The sequence below is a fragment of the Saccostrea cucullata genome, unplaced genomic scaffold (genome assembly GCF_032062105.1).
Source record: "Saccostrea cucullata isolate Sc308-1 unplaced genomic scaffold, CSIRO_AGI_Scuc_v1 ctg4722, whole genome shotgun sequence".
Classification (NCBI taxonomy): Eukaryota; Metazoa; Mollusca; class Bivalvia; order Ostreida; family Ostreidae; genus Saccostrea; species Saccostrea cuccullata.
In genome coordinates this window covers 4,451-19,224 of record NW_026930517.1, presented here as the reverse complement: position 1 = coordinate 19,224, position 14,774 = coordinate 4,451, and the positions used below count along the sequence as shown (strand labels likewise).

At 35.4% G+C, this 14,774-nt stretch overlaps 1 protein-coding gene across 2 annotated transcripts; it reads right to left on the bottom strand.

Moving 5' to 3' along the window:
* Positions 1–34: 34 nt before the first annotated feature.
* Positions 35–14,065, bottom strand: LOC134228865 (neural-cadherin-like). Of its 2 annotated transcripts, none has more exons than XM_062710555.1 (21): positions 12,859–14,065; positions 11,497–11,676; positions 10,929–11,169; positions 10,552–10,798; positions 10,221–10,323; positions 9,987–10,092; positions 9,635–9,882; positions 9,260–9,543; positions 9,053–9,164; positions 8,571–8,947; positions 8,063–8,419; positions 5,564–5,767; positions 5,269–5,446; positions 4,829–4,969; positions 4,481–4,596; positions 2,282–2,443; positions 1,858–2,105; positions 1,483–1,742; positions 1,163–1,303; positions 715–822; positions 35–608 (listed from the first exon to the last, which is right to left on the bottom strand). In XM_062710555.1, exons 1-21 carry the CDS (start codon positions 13,802–13,804, stop codon positions 355–357), a joined length of 5,013 nt encoding a protein of 1,670 aa, XP_062566539.1. In that variant the 5' UTR covers positions 13,805–14,065; the 3' UTR covers positions 35–354. The 2 variants fall into 2 exon arrangements, with proteins under 2 accessions (XP_062566539.1, XP_062566538.1); XM_062710554.1 differs by having other exon boundaries at positions 36–611.
* Between the last annotated feature and the right edge of the window lie 709 nt (positions 14,066–14,774).

The window sequence follows — 14,774 nt, the reverse complement described above, 5'->3', positions numbered from 1 at the left end:
TAATAATATAAATCACAGGTATGAATAACAGTATTACATGCTAAAACATCTTGCCTAAAAAAAAACGAAACAACATTGTGAGATCAATTTTTATTGAAAAAAATCTATAAATTATTCTCGTCAGCACCTTATTTACACTTCATTACGGTCATGCAGAAAGTAGGTCACACACAAAATATATCATTATGGCACAAAATTCAGCACTGTTATCCTAAAATCAATATGGAAGTTTCTTCTATCATAATGATTACGTAAAAAAAATTAAATATGAAAATATACACATGAATTAGTGGTAACAAATGACTCAATGATTGATGACTGGAGATAAATGCAGGTATATTTCTTTGATTGGTGTCAGTCAGAGTCTTCATATGTGTTGTACATATCAGCAAGCTTGGCAAACTTTGGCCCCCATTCGTGTAGATATTCGTAGTCCTGGTCCCCTCCACTGGAGGATGTGTTGATGGAGCTGAGGGACCCCGCCAGGCTTCCCTCCCCCTCGTACATAAACTCGTGTAGCGTATCGTAGGGCGGGGCACCGCTGTCACCCTCAGCATCCTCCAGACGATCACCGATGAATTCCCGTAAGTGACCATTCCTGGGTGCTGCTGCTATAACAATATATAGATATACATGTATTTAGATTTAATGACTGAGTAATAGTGTATATGATCGCAATAACAAAAGCTACGTATTTAACTTGAGGAAACCTACAGGTGAGGGGTCTGTCGGCCATTGTCTTTGGTTTTGGTATATTTTCCTCCCTCACTGTTACAGCTTTCCTGATCATGGTAATGTCGTATCCAGCATAGTCATCTTCACCTGGAATACAGGCACAGGTGTAACAAAAGACGGGTGTAATAAACAACAGTTCTTTTTATTGAATGACAGATGTATATTGAAAAATGTGCTATGAAAAAAGTGCATACATATTATGTGCAAGAGCATTAAAGAACAATTTTTCTATATAAAAATATTGATGCTATATGGGTTTGAAGCACGACTTGTTAAATAGTTACAGTAAGTGTATAATACTTTATTCTTAGAATTAATGATTCTTTGCCATAGAACATTAACCGATACGTAAAGGAACCTTATAGTAGTGACAGATACTGAATAGACATTTAGAATCTATAAGAAACATAAATGAAGTTCCCCTTACCCGCCCCATCCTCATCATAATCCACCACGTCTTCTCGGATGTCAAAATCCTCGTTATCATAGGCCAGCATACTCTTATCCCGGTCCTGGTTCTTCTTCCTTCTGACCAGGAACGCCACCACAAGTATAACCACGACTAACACTGAAACGGGAGACTTTGTGTTAACTGAGAAAATAACCTAAGGTTCCATATGAATTATATAGAATACATACATACATGTACTACATATCAGTACACATAAACTAAAATGTGAAAGATTACAGTTCTTCATTTTTGAATATAATGCTCATCAAAAACTTAAAAGATAAAATTATACTTACGAACAGCAAGACAAACTAGAAGTACAATCAGCCAGGTATTGTCGTCCTTGTCTTCTGTTATAGTGGCAGAGGTCACCGTCACGACCCCGCTACAGTCCCAGTTACTGAACCCAGGGGGGCACTGGCAGTAGTATCCGTGCTCCGACCCCAAGCTGCAGTTCAGTTGACAGGTGCCCCCGTTATAACAGGGGGCGCTGTTTTTACAGTAGTCAATGCATTGGCACCTACCATTCTGATCAGCTTCTTGGTGTACATTGCAACTGTATTTAAATGATCAAAATAGCGGAAATTAATGAGACCAAGAATTATATAACCCATTATCTGATCATTGCTCTAAAGAGTAATAAATGAATACTTTAGAAGTAAAATGCTTACACAGCTGGGTTGATTGTAACTGTTGTGTAGGCGTCTTTGGCAGCTAGAGAACGCTTCTTTCTCCTGCTTGATGAACTGTCTGTTACTTTTACACTGAAGACGTATGGTCTTGGTTCTAGTGGCGCCAAAAGAGACACTTCTCCTGTCACGTGATCAATTTTAAAGATTCGAAGAATGACGGGATCGGACGCCATGATTTCATATCTCAGAGTACAGGGATTTCCACAGTCTGGGTCATTTGCTTTAACCTTTTAAATTAGCATCAAAGGTAAATCATTTAATATATCCTCCTCAGTATATATTTAGAAAATTATCAATGAAAGTTGCATTTAAATGTTCACTGATTTTCCTCTACAGAAATTTTGTTTGTCTGTTAAAAAGTTACCTGTATTTACTGACAAAGAAATAAAATCCAAATAATTACTTGAAATAAGGACTCGTTATAGTTTCTGTTGGCCACTATGCTTTTGATGTTATAGTTTCCATTGAATTCTGGTCGTCTGTTGTATGTTTTCAATACGCCAATATACACATCGACGGACGCAGAGAATTTCCCGTCATCTGCGGTGAATCTCATTGAAATATTCTGAAAATGATCAAGCAAGTTTTTAAAGAATGAAACATAGAGATAACGAACAGTATATAGTCAAGCTCAAAAGTCCATTATAGCAATACAGTCCGTGAATAGAGCATCACGGACCTCTAATATAACATCAGAGGTGGGATCAGGTGTAAAGGAGGAGTAAGCATCCTCTTCGACCGGTGACACCCGATATACCAGGTATTCTTGTCATAATCGGAAAAATTCGTACAACATTACAGTGTGAAAAGTACGAAAAACGTCAGTTAACTAAATGACAAATTGTGTCATTGTCATTAAATCATTATACATGTACCATGTCATTATATCGACGTACGTACCACAGAACTTGCGAAATCTCGACTTTAAAGGAGAGTACTGATATCCTTTTACTATGAACATGTTTGTCAATAACTCATCTCAGTTTGGAATTTATTCATACTTAGAGCACACTCTTGTGTATCCAGTCTACTACGAGACACAGACTCTCTTTACAGGTGATAAAGGTATATTATAATATAAGGGGTAGTTGACAATAAAAAGTTTAAGTCATCACGTGTATCATAAAGTTTGTTGTAAGGCTACCATTTACATATTTTTCTAGTTTAATATCCAGATATGAAACAAATATGTACGAATCTGTGGTATCTATCATTTCAAGTTTACTGGGATACATTGTATTGACATACGAATCAAAGTACCTATTGGTAATTAGTAATTACTTATATGTCGTCGATATATCTCAATGTAGAGTTTAAGGCCACAGCAAGTGTTTTCTTTTTCTCATGTATAATCTTTTTAAATAAATAACTTCCATGAAAATATTTTAAGAGCGCCATTTCATAATTTTCTATTTTATTTTATTTTTTTTTTTTACAAAATTACCGCACTAGTGCACTAGTCACAAGTGTATACTGCACTGCGGGATTATTATACCTTTTGAAGTTTAATAAGTGGGTGTGAAATTCGCGGACAATCAACTTTTACCCAGAAGTTAAATCGTGTATAGGAAGATAGTTGGCATAGGACATGGATTCTTATAGATGAGGATAGCCCACCAAATCTACCAATTTTGGTCCCCAACAAGCTATTTAAGATGCCACCAAAATACCATTGTCTATTTTTGCTAAGTTCAAAGATTCCAGAAGGAGAAAATGCAACATATATTTTGAGAAATGTTTTATGTTCAGATTGAAGACAAAGAATTAAATAGAAGACTAAAAAGACAACGAATGTACATACAAGTAATTGGATGGATGGGAATGTATATACATGTACTAGTAATTGGATGGATGGGGTCCTGCCCTTAAACACCAGTCATGTGAATAGGTGCCAAGAAATAAAACTACCGGGAAATAGATTGTACAGTATTTGTATTACACATATGAAACATATTGAGATAACGAACAGTATTCAAGATCGAAAGTCCATAAAACAATGCAAAATAGGAGCAGAGCAAGTACGGACCTCCAAAACATCAGAGGTGGGATCAGATGCCATGGAGGAGTGAACATCCCCTGTCGACCGGTCACACCCGCCATGTGCTCCTTGTCATATCGGGAAATAACGGGAAAATCTGTCGTCAATTCAGTGTATAAATAATGGACTAACAATAAGTATTAAAAATAATTTACCTCGGTTTAAAAATTGTTCATACGTAGAGCATGCTCTGGCGTATCAAATAAACTGAGATATATAAACTCCGTATGCAGGTGATGAAGGTATATTGCTGCATAAGTAAGGGAAGTTGACGATTGTAAATTTAAAGTCATCACGTTTATCATAGACCTTGATTGTTAGATTTCTATTTATGTCTTTTTCAAGTAAAATATCCAAATATGAAACAGATGTGTCAGACTCAGTTGTTTCTGTTATTTCTAGCTCACCAGGATATATAGCATTGACATAAGAATGGAAATTACCATTGTTAATTGACAATACGTCGTCGATATATCTAAATGTCGAGTTGAAGGCCAAAAAAGTGTTTTCTTCTTTTATTTATTGTTTAATTATATTGAAATAGAGGGTACAATACTACGTTACCGTATTCGCTTGTCCAAATAGTATTCCCGCCACAAAGATTTTTCCTGTATTCTCATCCACCCCGAAATACCTGGAGTCTCCCAAAGAATACTTTGTGTACCTCGATGTTTTCTCATCTGAAAGGATACCAACATTAAAACAAAAATCAAATGACGTCGATCATGTCCAAAAGTTTACTTTTTTACCATGCAGTATTGAAATAAAAAAAATAATGAGGCATTATGTGAAAATTTCTGATGATAAATGTAAATTTTTGTAAAACTATTTATATGATCAGATTTTTCGGAGGGTGTTCCTTGATTTATGAATAATGTTCAGTACAACTAAAATTTATTTAAAAGTTTTTACCGTCTTTATCCAGGGCTTTGATGCTTCCCACGGAGTGTGATATGGGAGCGTTTTCAGGAACCGTGAAGAAATAGGAGTTGTTGGCAAAGTAAGGTGGATTATCATTAATGTCCTCGATAGTGATTTGTACCACTGCCGACCCTGTGTAGAAAACAAAAATATATCTATAATAAATCGTAAATACGTTGCGTATGTACATCATAAAAACATAATTTCCAAAAAGGAATTCTTTATTATAGTAAATTTTAGTGAACGTTCTATTATTGGAGACCATGGTAAACAACAAAATATCCTATCCCTTTTTGTATCAAAATTTCACATCGCATTTTTATTCAATTTTTCTAGCTAAAAAAGGATAAAAATAACCTTCTTGACAGAACATTTGTAATGTAACATTTACTCATTAAAATATTTTTAGGTAGGATTAGAATTGTTTTTACCTGTATTGGGACCAGTTCGCCCAGGTATGGAAGAGGGGTACCCGTCCATGGCCACCACCAGTAAATCTGGAGTCGATGACGTCAGCTCTTCCCGATCAAACCTGATTAAGGTAGTAATCACACCGTTGACGTCATCCACCTTAAAACTGCTGTCGTTGAATTTTGTGTTATATGTCACCTGAAAAAGGTAAACATTTAAAATATTACTACCGTTTTGAATTGTTTAAATCAATGGAGTAATACGCCGTCATCATTTATCATGGCGGTTTTTGTTTAAACATGTGGTATTGGAGACCTTGTTGAAGGGTGGTGTCCTATCTTCGTCGTGGGCCAGCAGTATCCCGACCTCCTCTCCTATCGGTTGTTCTTCCTGAACAGAAAACTCGATTTTGCCGATTAGCGGGTTCTCTCTGTTGACAAACTGTGGTTTTTTGTTGTTTGTGTCGTTGATGGAGAATAAGAAATACGAATCTTCATAATACTGGGTATCTCCCTGTCCCTAGAAAGACAAAATATGGTATCTCCTGATAAAGTGTTCACGAAAATATTTATGAAGAGAAAAACCAACCAAGAAATGCCTAAAACAATCGATTCTCCTATCACTCGTATTGTGAAAAGCCATGTCTCCACCCGCACTTTCTACAGAAAGTTTATATTGTTATCCTTGTCCGTCTGTCTGCTATACGTATTAATCGCCTTACTAAAACTACCCTTACATTTTAAGTAGTAGCCAACTTAACCATTGGTAGAGCTTTGAACATGTGCAAGAAAATTTTCATATCTTGACATTTTGAATTTTACCGAAGGAGCCAAATGAGGTAAAACGGTTTTTCTACAAAATGTTATTCCCCAAACTCCACTTTTTTTTTTTTTTTTTGCAGTAACTGATTTGTAATTTGTATATATCTAAATGGTCATATGGATGTGCAATAATGTTTTGAAATTTTGATTTAAATCACCCCGGGCAGCGTTTGGGGATCCAAAATTTACGTTTGTCTATAAAAACCTGAGGCTTCTTCAACAGAGCGAGCGCTCGCGAACATTTTTATTGAAGGTATATGGAATTTTGGCGAGCTCTCGCGAATGTTCGCTCTGTTGACAGGCCTCTGGTTCCCTGAATCCTGACACGTTTTGCAGTAGGCGAATCATCTTTTGGAATAGGATTAGGAGTTACAGAAGTGCATTAAGGTTTCAGAATCCACACCGTGTTGGCCAAACGGAGAAAAAAGTAGTCGTTATAGAAAGCAAAATTCATCTTCCCTTATTTCCTCTAACATTCTTTTTACAATAGCTCAAAAAATTTCATAACATGTTTAGGGGTGTCCTGGAGATGTGCAGCAAGTTTCTGGGTTCAAAATCGACTTCTTCTCGAGGACAAAATTTTCTTGTTCGTTCTCAAATGATTGCCGCTAACTTCGACCGTGTGACAAACATTACAGCAACTGAGGCAAGCTTGCAGCAGATTCACAGGAATTGAACATACAGAAATATTGCAAGAAACACACTCGCAAATATGTTATTTGAAGCAAGATTGCAAGAAACATTTAACATATTGAATGTTTGCAGAAAGTTCGCAAGAACGGTAAACAAGTCAAATCAGCCAATGAAATGAAGACAGTACTTGGCTCAACAAAAAATTCGCTATTTTGAAATGTAGGAATAAATGAAATTTTGAATTATTACAAAAGCATGATTCTTGATACATGCGAACACAGGCATACCCAATATCTAATTGGTAAGATCTGATTTTGTTATATTTTAATATGAAACAATTATCTCTTTAAATCCTGTTTAATTAACTGATGTACTTGCTTGGTCAAATCTAAATATATTTATATTTACATGTGTATATGAATTCCAAAATCTTAATTTTAAATCACGTTCCTTTAATGTATTGAAGGTTTTAAATCCGTTATTATAAATGCATGTATGTTTTCAAATAAAATGGTATTTACTGTAAAATTTTAATTATGAAGTTAAAGGTACTTGGACACAGATTTGAAGTTAATATTATCTCTATAATATTACGACTTATATATTTTAATAGCATTTCACACAAAAAATAATTAAAAATCTTATTTCATTTAAAAGTTATTAAAATTTTTGGCGGGTTTGATTGACACATCCTTGCACTTTCACAAATTTTAATTTTATTCTTAATACTTAGGAAAAGTGGCAATCTTGTTGTGTATAAATGAAAAATATTAATACTATAATCCAGAAAATTCAGAGTAGACATGTTCAAAAATTGTCTAAGAAGATAAAGAGAGACTATCAACATTATAGAAACTTGTTCCATTTCAGACACGTGTGGTGGATTTTCTCTATAATTAATGATTGAGGTCAGAACAAAGGCTTTCAGCGAATTTTACTTGATGCCTGTACGCAGAAATGCGGCTTCAACAATAACTATATTGCTTGCCGCAAGTTAGCAGTAATGTTTGCCACAAGCTTGCAGCAAGGTTTCCATATGTTTGCTGCAGGCTTGCTGCAAACGTTGATGGCACGGTAAAATGTTTGCTGCAAGTATGCCGCAAACTTCCTGCAAACAAAAAAGCTTTGTATAGGCTGTATACACATATAATTTGTATAAACTATAGAATTATTAGGATTTCTTCCCTGGTTATTTAAGTTAAGCATCATTTCCTTTGATTAGGTCCCATCTGTGATTTGATATTCTTCTTCTGGCAATTAGTTTGACAAATCTGCTTATTCTTTGCTTTTCTTTTCATCAATCTTATCTTGTATACATGAACTTTAATCTGCACTATAGTATCCTTTGAATTGGTCTTACCGTATATACTCTTATCTGTGCTACTTTGGTATCCTTTTCGTTATCAAAATCACCTGCAGCATACAGGAAGATATCCCTGTTATTGGACGATAATTCAACTTTGAATTTGTTGGCTTGATCGGAAGACTGGCATTTCACAATAAGTTTTACACCCGTTAGTTGATTCGTAAATGAAACAGAGGTAATCAGAGCGTCTGTTCTAGTATTGTCGTTGATAAATGAATTTGGATTGTTTTTGTCCGAAGGCCAGAGCTTCGTCACCGTTGAGTTTCTTATAACTATATCTACATACGCTGTAGAATTGTTTGGTGGGTCTCCCTTATCTGATGCCAGCACGTGTAATGTAACTCTCTCAGGCTAAAACAAAATTCATTATGATTATCATTAAGACAAATGTTCTTTTGTTTACTTTTCATATAAAATTCAATGGAAAAATTCTATACATATTTTTCCTTTCAATTACAAATTATTATTAAAGGGTCCATAAAAACTATTTGTATTGACTCACTGCGTCAGATAGACTTTGGTTTACAAAGATCATCCCTGTATTAGATGTAATATCGAAGTAGTGTCCAGGACTGTCCAGAATAGAGTAATCTATCTGAGCATTTTCTCCGGAATCCACATCGAACGCTCTTATATTCATCGCCTCACTGCCTCTTGAGGAGTCACGTGATACGACGCCTTCATCACGTTTATTGCTGCAGCCGTCTACGTTTTCTCCTGAGAGAAACACAGGAGAATTGTCATTTATGTCTACCACGTTAACTATGAAGGAACACTCGCTGCTGAGAGGAGGTTGCCCGTGATCAGTGGCAATGACTGTCACCTTTAAAATGTCATTCAAAGTCTCACGGTCAAACTTTACGTTACTTCGAACCACCCCTTCAACAAAAACAAAAGGAATAAATTAGCTGACATCACATTTAATTGAGCATCAAACTTATGGACAAATACTTGTCATTGTCTAATGCTGCATACTGCGTATACCTGTTTTATTGACTGTCTGAATGGTAAAATCTTGAGTTAAGTCGTTCCTAAAGCTAAGAATAGTGTAGTCCACGACACCGTTTTCTCCTTTGTTTATGTCAGTTGCAGATACCTTTTAAATAGACAAATACTTGTAGAAATATATAATGTATACATGTTGCACGATTGATTTGATTGTATTATAGCCAAGCATTCTCATGTACATACCGTTAGGACGTATGTGCCCACTGGTTCTTCCTCTAATATGGATGCATTGTAATATGAACTACATTCTACAAATTGGGGCCTGTAGTTTTTACTGTCTACAATGTTTATGGTGATTTCTTGCGTTTCCGAGTGAATTGTGTCTGTGCCGCCTGTGCAACAACTACCATCATCCTTAGCAATTACAGTTAGCTTATAGGAGTCTACGTCATCAGGAATTTGACTTCCAGGTCTTGTTATGGTGATTTGTCCAGAATTCCGGTCAATGGCAAATACTGAACTGGACTCTGTGAAGTACAAAGAAAATTAATTAATGAAAAAAAGATATTTCTTAATTGAAAATTTTAGCAATCTTGAAAAATCATCCGAGCTTGTAACCTAGAAAACGGTAGGTGACTCCATCCCCGTCCTTGTCGATGGCCTTGACATTCATCACGATACGTCCGTAGTCGATTGTGTCTTGTATTGTGCTTTCTGTGCTACTGGTGAAAACGGGCACCTCATCATTAACGTTCTGTAGGTACACAATAACTAATGACGTCATGTTGTACCCATCTACAGTAACGTGGAAGGTGTAGGAGTGATCCTGATAGAAAGCGTCACCAACTGCCTCATAATCGAGAAGTCTGCAATATACCAGTCATTTATTGTCATGGTAGTGATTTAAGTAACCAAAGCAGCGTCATTTCTATAAGACGCCAAATCAACTGTAATAACTATATAAACGAACCTATTCACTCTGATGATGCCTTTGCCATTCAGGTTTTGTACCCAAAACACTGGTGAGTCCACGCTGTAGTTAAATTGTTGTGCGTTTTCAGTAGCAATAGTCTCCACTATAAGAACAATTTGTAACGCTCTTTTATCATCAATTGTAACATTTTTAGAGCTAGAAGTTTTTGCAAAAGCTGACATCAAATTTGACTTCTTGTAATAAACATTAAAGAGCTTGACGTGTAATCACCTGTGAGAATGGTGTCGTTGATTTTCAAATTTTCTGGAACTGTGGCAGTATACACCGGCAATGTCAGCATTGGTTTATAATTCTTCAGTAAATTAACCGTCAGCTAGAAAAAGGACATAAAAGGGTACTGTACTAAAAGAGATACTGGCAGGTGAAAAGTTTGTGTATTTAGAAAACCAGTGAGACACTATAGAAAATTTAATTTATTTTTGGTTTCAAGGATTTTTTAAAAAAAGAAAATGATCAGTGATGTTTTACTCGTTTAACTTGATACCAGTTGTATCTTTGTATGTACAGTAGAATTTCTTTTTTGACACCAATAGGTAGTTACATTGACTTTTGTTGAAAACCCTGACACGGAGTCCTGTGCCTGAATGAAGAGGGTGTATACTGGAGGGTCGGCACCTAACAGTAACTTCTTCAGAACTTTGAGCTGTCCATCATCTGAGATGGCGAATTTATCGGAGATGGTCGTTACACCGCTATACACGGAATAGGTCGTTTTACCATTCAGGTCTGCTTGGAAATTCAAACTCTTTACTGGGGAAGATTCGCCATTTTCATCCAAAATTTGAAAGCTTTAAGGTAAAATTATGAGAATGTACAAATTCTAATCATATCCAGGTCCATTGCTAAAAGTGCGCTTATTTATTTAAAGTTATTTCACTTTTACCTAGTTGTGCATTCTTACAGATAGTTGATGCTTACATTTGGTTTATTTCATTATCATCTCTAATGTTTGCTGTATAAGACTGGGAGAAAAACTGAGGTCTTCGCATACCAAGCCTTATTGTTACCATGGCGACTGTCGTCTGCAGGATCGGGGCAGCTATGTCTGACACATAAGCATTGATGACGTATTCGGTGCCGTTTGTGTCGTCGGGGCCATTGAAGAGCCTTGTTGTGGTAATGTTTCCTGTATTCTCATCAACAGCAAAACCAACAGAACCTGAAACAGTCAGAAACACATTGTTAATCTATCTCAAAATGTATGAGACGAAGTCGAGATCAGCTTAGTTTTTAATCCCAGCGTCAGCGTCCTTGTTGAAGTTTCAGGGGCTTATCCATCCTTAAGTTTGTTTGTTTTTACTCCCTTCGAGAATTTTTCACTTATTGAGACGCCACCACTTGCCAAGAGAGGGCTGCTTATTTAGACCTTATATCTAAGTTAACATTATAAATCTAGTTTTGCATCATCACAATCTTGTTATTCACAGAAAACACTTAATCAAGATTATAACAAAGTACTAGCTAGTCTTATGATAATGTTTATTACCATTGATGTAGAAGCGTAGGTCGCTCCCCGTGTCTTGGTCTGAGGCATTGAGCGAATAGACCACGGTCCCTATAGGTGTGCTACTTCGGACCGTGGACAGGAAAGGGCGGGGCTGGTTGAGTAAGGCGGGGCTCTCGTCATTGCTGTCCAAGACCTCCAGGTTAACCAAATAGTTACTGACTACAAAACAATTAATAAAAGAGTCTTAGAAAGACAAAAAAAAGAAACAATGTTTTTAATACAAAAGCATGGATTTGTTATGTTGTTTGTAAGATTATATTCACTACTTCTTGTTTTCAAAATTTCAAATTGTAGTTTTAATGACCCCAAAGCATAAACTTTGGTAGTTTTGTCTTGTCACCCTAAATAATTGCATTAGGACTTTTACAAGTTCCCTATGTGAAGTATAAGTGTTAAAAGGGATAACAATGTAAAGTATAAAGTGTATATGAAATTTGTCCTTGGAGAATGTCCTAAATATATGAACAAGTTTCTAGCAACATGCCAGTTCTATTGATGACAAGTGAATAAAGTGATTCTTAAAAGTTAAGTTCATAACCGTTGACAAAGTAAACAAATGCCAAATTCACTACAAAATTAATGAAACAAGAAATAAAACATGGACACCTTTAAATTCTCAGTGTATCGGTTACTGTGACGCTCTAACCAGTATAAAGCCACAAGCATTTGTATACAGCGAGACATGCCATTTAAATGCTCTGATAAGATCTTGTCCCTCGAGTAATTAGACATCAAAGATGCTTTGTTTTTTTGTTAAGTGGAATCTTTTTTTTTTTTTTTTTAAAGATGAATATGTACTTTAAGTGTCAAAATAAACGCAATTTATTCAACATTTGAAGGACTTTTCACGGCTTCCTCATTATTTTTATATTCATTGAATTTTTTTAAATAATATATCATAGATTTAGACAATTGCTAATGTAATTAATCTATATTTGTAAGGCACAATTACGGCTTTAAGTCTGGTAAATTTTGAGGGATGGGTACACGGTCAATGACAATGTGACTAGTTTGAATGGATTTATTTATGTTTGACAATGTTGATACTATGTTGAGCTGATAAATTGTAATACCATCTTATCATAAACAAGCTAATAATGTTAGCTTCCTGTGAACCGAGGGTCGAGAAGCAACGGAACCTAAGAGGACCTTATCAGTTGTGTTTAAACACCTAAAATTCAAACCTAGGTTTATTTTAGAATCATATATCTTTATATTTTCATTGTATTTTCAAGGCATGCATTTATATTTATTTATTTTTACAACACATTTGATCTTTTTTTTTAATTTGAATTTTGAATTTTCAAAAAGCACCAATCAATTCACTGAGTTTTGTTATACCTTGACCTCCTTGGGCTCCTTTGACCTCGATGCTGATATTGAAAGACTTATGTCCCCTGTCGTAATCCAAAGAAAACCCATCACCCAATGTAACGTTCCCTTCTGTATCAATTTGGAATATGTTTTGTGGCGTTGCCCCCTTTATTTCAAAAGACGAGCCACCGTTGGGGGGCTGGCTATCTAAGACATTGAACAGGGTGCCTGTTGTGTTTTCATACACTGAGAAACTCTTTGATATGGATGTTGGGGTTTGCCGTTTGACGACAACATGAGATTCTTGTTGAAGCTGTACTACCCGGAAATTGTCTGAGTCTTCTAACTCATCTCCTATATAAACTTCTAGGTCATAATAATGGCTGTGGTTATCGTCCTTCATTTCTAAAACAAACAGGAATGTTTTAGAACTCTCTTCGCTTAAAAAGCTTTGTTCTTTGACTAAATACACTTCATTCCTTCTAATTTCTATTTTGAAATGTTCAGACAGTGGTCCTAACAACTGAAATGACTGGGATTGATCTTCACTGCTTGGAGAAAGAGAAAAACTTGAAAGAGTTCCCAAAAAAGTTGGGAATCCAAGCATAATTGAGCTGTGGAGTAAGGGATTAGAAACTGAATATGTGGAGTCAACAATATGGAAAACATAGGTTTGTTCCTCTTGCATATTGTCGTAACAATTGTCTTTTGTGAGAATTGACACGGGATAACTTAATCCTGTCAAAAATTTGGCATCTTTGCTCAAAATAATATTTCCTGACTTTGAAATCTCGAACGCCTTTTCTGAGTTTGCGGATGGTTTGATAAAGCATTCCTGGTTAGAACAGCCACACTTTGTAACCATATCTCCTCTTCTTGCTTTAGTCGATATTTTCAGTTCGATGATGTCTGTCATCAGAATATCCTGAGTACACAGGAGTACACCCAAGGCAAGCCTCATAAAGGCCGCCATTTTGTTTGTTCTTTTGTTTTCTCCTTGAATCACTGATTCTTAAATATCCAACAAAATGTCAGTAGTTTAAAATAAGTTGAAGTTGAAGAAATAAAGCCATCACATAATTTTAAACTATTTTCTTTTTTAGAATGAATTTTCTAAACGTGATAAAAGTATTTCCGATAACATTAATCGTATCCTTGTTTAGCCATGACTGTGGCCTATGGAATGCATTATGTGTTATCAGTTACCTGTTTAAACAAGGTAGTTGCGTTATCTGCATAGAAGAGTTTAAGCCAGAACTTTAAATCACTTCAAACCAGGCTTTTATTCATTTATGGTGGGTGGAATACCCAGTTTTGTCATCTAACAAGCATTTCAAATGTTTAATTTTTTGCTGTCTGAGTTTTGCTTTTGTATTTAATATCTTCATATTTTCTCATATTTCAGTATTGATTGCTATAATTTGCGCATTTATACAAATGTACAAGGTTTGCTCCATTGTCCAGTTTGGAGAGAGGGAGAAATAGGGAGAAAAAAGAGAGCCAACATTCTCAAGGTGTTTTTCTAGACTGTGCTCAATTTATTGCCTCCCTTTCTTCTCCCCCATAGAAATATATGACGCAATCAGCACGATCAGCTGTGAGAGAACACAGTGGTTAGAAAATATTGTAGATAAAACCTGCAAAATATATTATTTGCAATATCCAAAGCATTACACTTTTACAACTCAAATAAATTTCAAAGAAGTAATACAGTCGATTTGTATTTTTGGTACCCACATGTCAATGTCTTCATGACATCCATTTCATTTATAATAAAAATGCTGTTTCGTAAGCCAGCAATTACATCAGATTATAATAAGAAAAAGGTATATAATTATTTCTTATAACATAATTGTATTATAATTTACATACATCCCAATGTTTTTAAAATGAAATAGTTTTGAATAGATGTCCAGACATTTTTTTCATCTTCAAATGAAACA